This window comes from Vollenhovia emeryi, unplaced genomic scaffold (assembly GCF_000949405.1).
Source record: "Vollenhovia emeryi isolate VEMERY1.0 unplaced genomic scaffold, V.emery_V1.0 DF939178.1, whole genome shotgun sequence".
Taxonomy (NCBI): domain Eukaryota; kingdom Metazoa; phylum Arthropoda; class Insecta; order Hymenoptera; family Formicidae; genus Vollenhovia; species Vollenhovia emeryi.
The window spans coordinates 1220702-1228065 of NW_011967188.1; the positions used below are offsets into that span (position 1 = coordinate 1220702).

The 7364-nt window shown below is 39.1% G+C and overlaps 1 protein-coding gene across 1 annotated transcript in view; it reads right to left on the reverse strand.

The window, feature by feature from the left end:
* LOC105563336 overlaps positions 1–4179 on the reverse strand; it is a 19537-nt gene extending 15358 nt beyond the window's left edge. The window contains exon 1 of the mRNA XM_012014844.1: positions 4071–4179. Coding sequence (XP_011870234.1) covers positions 4071–4179 — 109 coding nt within the window. The remainder of the gene's footprint in view (positions 1–4070) is intronic.
* Between the last annotated feature and the right edge of the window lie 3185 nt (positions 4180–7364).

Sequence of the window (7364 nt, forward strand, 5' to 3'; positions counted from 1 at the left end):
TCTCTCTCTCTGTCTCTCTCTCTGTCTCTCTCTCTGTCTCTCTCTCTCTGTCTCTCTCTCTCTGTCTCTCTCTCTCTGTCTCTCTCTCTCTGTCTCTCTCTCTCTGTCTCTCTCTCTCTGTCTCTCTCTCTCTGTCTCTCTCTCTCTGTCTCTCTCTCTCTGTCTCTCTCTCTCTGTCTCTCTCTCTCTGTCTCTCTCTCTCTCTCTCTCTCTCTCTTTCTCTTTATATTCTTATCACAACTTTTAATTCATAGGCATTATTCACTCACAGTTTATTTTTTAATTTTTTTGTAACAATTGTTCTTTCCCTTTAGACGATTTGTCCCAGAGAGTGTAATAAATAATGATTCTGATTCTGATTCTCTCTCTCTTTATATTCTTATCACAACTTTTAATTCATATGCATTATTCACTCACAGTTTAATTTTTAATTTTTTTGTAACAACTGTTCCTACGCTTTAGAGGATTTGTCCCAGAGCGTGTAATAAATAATGATTCTGATTCTGATTCTCCCTCTCTCTCTCTCGCTCTCGATTCGCGAGCACGTAGTTCCTCTTTGTTGCGAAAGCGCTCCAGGATTCTGGAACTTTGTTTAAACTGCTCTGCGCCACGGTTTACTTTAAAGTTTCCCGCACAACGAGGATCCACTTGGGCGACGAGAGACCGACAAAGTACTGGCTGCTCTTATCAGGCCCGTTTCGTCGGTTCCCTCTGCACAATATCTCCTTCCACCTTTTGCCGACATTCTTAGGTGCACAGTGATTTTAGATACTACGCTCGGTTCAACTCGGTGACCCCGAGAAAGTCCATCGGGAGCGTGGATTGTGCGCTCGTCTCGAGGAGTGTGACTCCGCCGCTTCCCGCAGTCGCACTACCATGTAGTCTCCTTGGCTTAGTGAATCTCTGTGGTGTTACACTTTCGTCGGAGGAGGAGAATGAGAGAGAGACTGTTAGGATTTTTCCATTGACTGCGCACTGTAATCTTTAATCCTTTAAAGGCCCTCTTCCGCGCTAAATTCAAAGAGCGAGGAACGAACACGAGGCGATGCGCATTCTGGATTTTTGTTCTTTCAGACTGAGCATTATCGACCCAAGCAGAATAAGAAGTCATGATGAAGTCGAAATAACATCGTAATGACTATCAAAAGTCATATTTTGATCATCGAAAGTTAATCCAATAATTTTGTAATTTAGAGATACTGTTTAAGAGGATCCCGTAACCGTTCTGTATTACCGACAGAATTACCATTTTCGTAGTTATAACCTTTCGTCGTATTAAATTCATGGAATCAAAAATGCTTGCGTACAATGACAGTATATGCATTGATAATCCCAGGAAACTCCAATTTTATACAAAAAATGAGTAAAAATTACAAAATTCATATAATCGATCACATATAACCTTGTAGACGCGAACTGTCACTCCATCATACTTGTGCTTCGTATAAAAGTTCTACAACTTGTACTCACATGAAACTGAGTTCCCTAGGATTCGATAACATGTAGAATTACTGTGAAACCCTCTAAATTAGGATTAGAGGTTTAAAATAAGAGTATAGTTAGTATGAAATTTTCGCGTTTATGTATGGGTGTGATGTATCGTAGTAGTGTGTCCGTGTGCTCATGTATGCTGCGTTTCGTGTTTAGATGGCGCACACCATCAAAGGCTGGGGGATCCTCTTAACATAGTTTGCAACGATTTAGTCTGAACTTAAATTATTTCCGATGTTCATAATTGCATGTTAGGACTTATGAATACACAAAATGGCCTTTTTAACAACAATTATGCTATAATGATAAAATATGGTGTACAATGTGTGATAGAGCGCAGTATTTATTCTTTTATAAGATTTGTGTTCTTGAGCTATTATTTTGTGTCCTATGTATGGAAAATTGGGAAATGTGTGGAAAATGTCAATAATGCTCTTAAAAAACGAAATGTTTTTACAAATTCGTAAAATATAAGACGTTATTTGTAAAAGTATCTAATTTTTTAAGAGCATTGATATCCTAATTTTCATCATTTCATCATTTCGCATGCATGAACAATTTGCATTCTTTCGGCGAAAGTTATTACGTTTTATTAAAAGCGTTAAATGATATTATTTTGACTTTTAAATGACTTTTTGTTCTGCTTCAGTAATGTTTATTGGATCGAACATCCCGCGAGACGATGAAAGAATCGCGTGATGTGCTACGACATTGTCATGAAGAAGTTTGCTTCAAATTGAAGAAATACGGTAGCGGTACGATATTGAAAGAATTTAATGATTTCTTTTACAAAGAAAAAATAAATGTCTCCGTCTAAATCCCTTTCTAGATTGGTTCCGCATTAGAAGAGCGTTAGTTTACAACAGAATCGGGATGTAGGTAAACGAAAGTTTAAGGCGAGGTCAAAGTGCAACAGGTAAAACAAGTTGTTCTTGCACCTTTAGTCTCGGCGGCACCAGAAGCCAAGCGTAACGCTTATAATTAGAATTCACGGCAATTTATTTCTATACGAGCAAATACATTATAATTATAAACGCAGTAATTAACAGCGATACTCATTACAAATAGTACTTGCTACGCATCGGCTACGCCTAATCTACAATGTACGCTTTGCGTCCAGAAACATTTGGTTTTATATAAGCAAATCAAAACGCTTTACAAAAATTTATCGACAATTGACGCAAGATTGTACAACGTACAATTTACCAACTCACAAATTTTTTAAACGTACACTACTGATAAAAAATCTTAATAAAAAAAATATTACTTTTCTCAAGGAAATTAGGTGGTTCCTAGCCTATTAATTTAAATTGAAAAAAATAATAAACGAATTAAAACATGCATGTCTTTAATTTAAATATTTATTAAACATCAAAGAGAAGATCGTTTTACATTAAAAAAATTATTTTATTTTTATAGAGTGTTTACTAACATCGTAATTTTCACGGCGAAGAAAACTGGATATTTTAAAACATGCATGTCTTTAATTTAAATATTTATTAAACATCAAAGAGAAGATCATTTTACATTTAAAAAAATATTATTTTGTTTTTATGAAGCGTTTACTAAGATGTAATTTTCACGGCAAAGAAAATTGGATATCTTATTTAACAAAAACAATTATTTCATTTAATAAATAGTATTCTATAATATATCTGATGAAATCTTTATCTGAATGTAGAAAATGTAATTATTTAGATTAATTTATTTAATATAATATACAGATTTCCCTGAAATTTGCTATTTTTATTTAAATATAATAGAATAAATATTTACTGCAGTAAAAAATAATTTTAAGTAAATCTATTTACTTAGTTAAAAAAATTTGGTTGTCAGTGTATTTATTAGCCACAAAATAGAATGTTTCTAGACGCAAAGAGCACATTGTAGATCAGGCTTTATCGTCTCGCAAGACGTAGATTTGCCACTTTGCGTTGTGAAAACTGGCCGCTAAAAATTAACGTAGCGTATCGTACGATATTCAGGTATTGAAAGTAGATATTATTCGATTATTATTCTATTAGTTGAAAAATATATATCTGATTATTTACAAGATAAGCCTCTTCGTAAACGGAATACCGAGATCAAGTTCGCAGTTTTATCAGTGCGGTGCAATTTAAGGCTTTCGTATTTGTCGCTTATTTATCGTTTATTATCAAACGCGTTGGAGTTTGAGGGACCCCGAATGTATCTGAACAAAACAAATCTCGACGTTTCTCTTTCTAGAGACAAATCTCCTTGAAATCTCCCTCAAACGCGCCACGTTTCACCGTACGCCACGGCAACAGCCGCGACGAATCGCGCGAGGTTTTCACAGCGATCTTCCTCAGTCGAGCCGTCCCGATAATTCAACCCGTCGATCGCGGCGCGTAGGATCGGGATGTAAAGGAGGCTACTTTCTACATCCGGGCGCGGCGTGGGATTCCTCGGCTCGTACGCTCGATCCGCGATTTATTCACAGCTCCAAGACGGCGTCCCGATCAGGGACACCTTCGCCTCGTCTCCTCACGCGAGCACATCGCGGGATCGCGCGTCGCCGCCGGGCTGTCTGAGAAATTGCGCGAAGAGTATATACTCACCGACTGACCGACTGACTGCGAGGAGTACACGGGAGATTGGTCCTCGCACCGTTCTGCACCGCGGCGATTGCAGGCGTATAGCGGTACCAGCCGATGCACGCGACGGCATCGCGGCGATGCGGTACCAATGTGTCCGTGGTTACGAAACGACGAGCAGCAAAATTTTTATCAGCCCGATAATCGAATACAAAACACAAAAGAGCGTCGTACAATATGCGGGAAACAAAGGGAGGGGGGGGGGGAGGAGGCGAATGCGTCGCGGAGAACGCGATGCTAATTGTTATCCGCGTTAATTGCCGCCCGTGAGTTAATTGGCGCCGAATAAAAGTGTCGTGGGTGGCAATCGCACGCTCGTCGCCGCAACGAGGTTGCCCGATTGTACTATCGTCGTTTAAAGAACAATAATCGTCGCTATGCGAACAGTTCCATTTTAATGAGGGTCATTTGCATAATGCGCGGTACGCGCAGATTTCCATTCGCACGAGACAGCCCTGCTTTCATGTCGACTTATTTAGTATTGTATTTTTCGGGACAAAAAAGGATATTCGTATAAATACAGATCATGCTTCGTTAACCCTAGGTGAGTGCACTTAGAAATGTTGTCTAACACATGTGCGTCAGTTTCCTAATTCCACATTCATCCCTCAGTCTCACAGCACCCAAAAGAGTGATTATATTAACTCAGGCTTTTCGATCTATCAATCTCGCAACATTTACTTTTGGTTAACGGAACGTGGGAGAGAATTCAAGAAGATCGGTGAAGATGGCTCGAATTTGAGCCGAGATGTCCGAACGTATACTTAAATTGTTATTAAAATATTCTGTATGTAATTTCATTAAGTAATAACGTAAATATTGAGCGAGAGGAGAGAGAGAGAGAGAGGGGCGAGAGAGAGAATGACAGACAATAGTAACAACGAGGTGACATGCTTTTGCACTTAAAGTTGCACAATTTCAAAAAGACACTTCGTGCACCAGGTACGATTATGCGTCTAAAGGACGGGTCATTGTTTCTACCCGGAGAACAGAGACTGGACACAAACGTGACGCTGTTAAACGCCTTTAGTTCGTCGTGCCGCGTTTCCTCGTATCACTTTCGCGAACATCGCGATACTAATTGCAACTCCGTGCTAATTGCAAGAAATTGTTTGCGAGAAAGAAGTTGTCACGATGGAAAATGAAGAATGCGCGCTGTTTAATCCTCGATCAAGCAGGAAAGCGTGTCGAATCTACATAATCGGGATAATTGAGACCTTTTTCTGAGCGACCTACGTCGCCGGGACAAGACGTGCAAATTGTGTGTAATTACACCCTCAGAAAGGATTTCTGTTATCGAGACAAAAAATATTCTCGACGCTTTTATATTTCTCACAACCTCATTTAGTACAAAAATAAGACAATATCAAAATAAAATCAATAATTCTTATTCTTCTCTATTAAATTAAAAAAGATTGACTTACTATTGTATATTGGGGCAAGAGTAACTTATACAATAAATGTAAGCTTATTAAATAAAATCAGTAATTCTTATTCTTCCCTATTGAATTAAAAAACGAATTGAGTTACTATATTGAGACAAAAGTATAATAACGTATATAAATGTAAGTTTATATATTCTTGCGTTTAGAATAAATTTTCCCTCCGTCTTACAACGCACGAAATTGGCACCGCGACATTCGACAAAAGACGATACATACTATTATTTTATTCTAGATTTTAGAATTTTTTATTTAAGATTAAAATTTTCCTTTCTCTATAATAAATATGATTGGCGCTATATCGATCCTATTTTATGATACATTCAAGTGTAATAGCATTTTCCTGTGGATGTGTAAGAACGTTAAAACAAGTTACACGCGAGCAGGTAGATAAAAATTAAACGGGTCCGAGGTATGACGCATCTAGTTTTCGTTTATTAGCGATGCAATTAACACTTGAGAAATTGCATTATATTCTCAGCGTTCTTTGCGACCTTTTCCATGGAAGAAAATATAAATGACGTAAGCTTATATCCGGGGGATTACAAGCCGGAATAAAACTGCACTTGAGATAAGAAAACCGGGCGAAGGAGCGAGCTGGAGAAAGGGATTATATTTGAATTTGCAGCACCCAGCGGAGGCGTCTTCATTCCCACGCGACTACCTGAACGCTCGCGAACAGTGTTTCGACAAGATGCGGTGTGCAATTATCAACGTCGTATAATTTATATCGAACACCGGCGCGAAGCGGGTCGAGTGAGACTCACCTTTCATCATCCGCCGCATTACTTTACGTAGGCGGTATTGCCTGTAAATCCCTTGGAGGATTATTAACTTGTCGTTATATCTGACAAATCATTGTCCACGACGTGACGAGATATGAACTGTCGCTTGCAGACGATAAGGGCCCGATAAGATATTATTAAAAATAGGAGGTACGTGTGCGCGCCAGTCGCGAATATTCAATATTAACGCAATCGTTATTAGTCATACGATAAAATATGGCCTGGAAAATATACCGCGACCCGACATCAATTTTCATTTCAGGCGTTTGAACGTTGTCGGCGCGTTTGAATATTAAAATTCGAACCGCGCGACGCGGTAAAATCTATGAAACTTTCGCTAGGAGGATCTCCTTCGGAGGCTCGGAGGTATCTTATCATCCTATATGTAATTTTCCGCCGATTATTCCGCGCGTGAATGATCGCTGGAAATTGCATTAATCTCGCCGGCGGAATCGCTCCAACATTTCACTTGCGCTTTCCTCGCCGAAATTTCACTCGGCCGCGACTCTCGCCGGGCCGTGCCACGCGCAACGTGGAGTCGTCCACTTCGATATGCAAATAAGAACGGCGGTAGCGCAGAAGTAGCCCATCTGCGCAACCGGGTGTATCCTACCGTGATTGCGCTACCGAGATCCCGCAGCGGAAGATTTCACGCGAATCTCGAAGAGCGAAAATGAGAGAGCAACGTCGCCTCGTCACGAGATTCGATCTCGACGGTGGCTCGATGCATCGGGTGTTGAGTAATAGCGAATTCGGTTGGTTGCACTAGTGCTCACTGAGTGCACTAAGCCTTGTTTACAGTCAATTCTTATATTTAAACATCATGTTAAATACTTCTTGCAATATTTCTTGTCCAGAAAAATGGTCTGTACAACGTTTACACGGATCATTTTTTGACTAAATACTCTTTGAACATGTATTTAAGACAAAGTTAAATATAAGATGGAAAAATATGTAGTATTCGAAACTATAATCGCACAGTAAAATAATTATAGTCAGGAATATCATTGTTATAGTAATTATTACTGTAA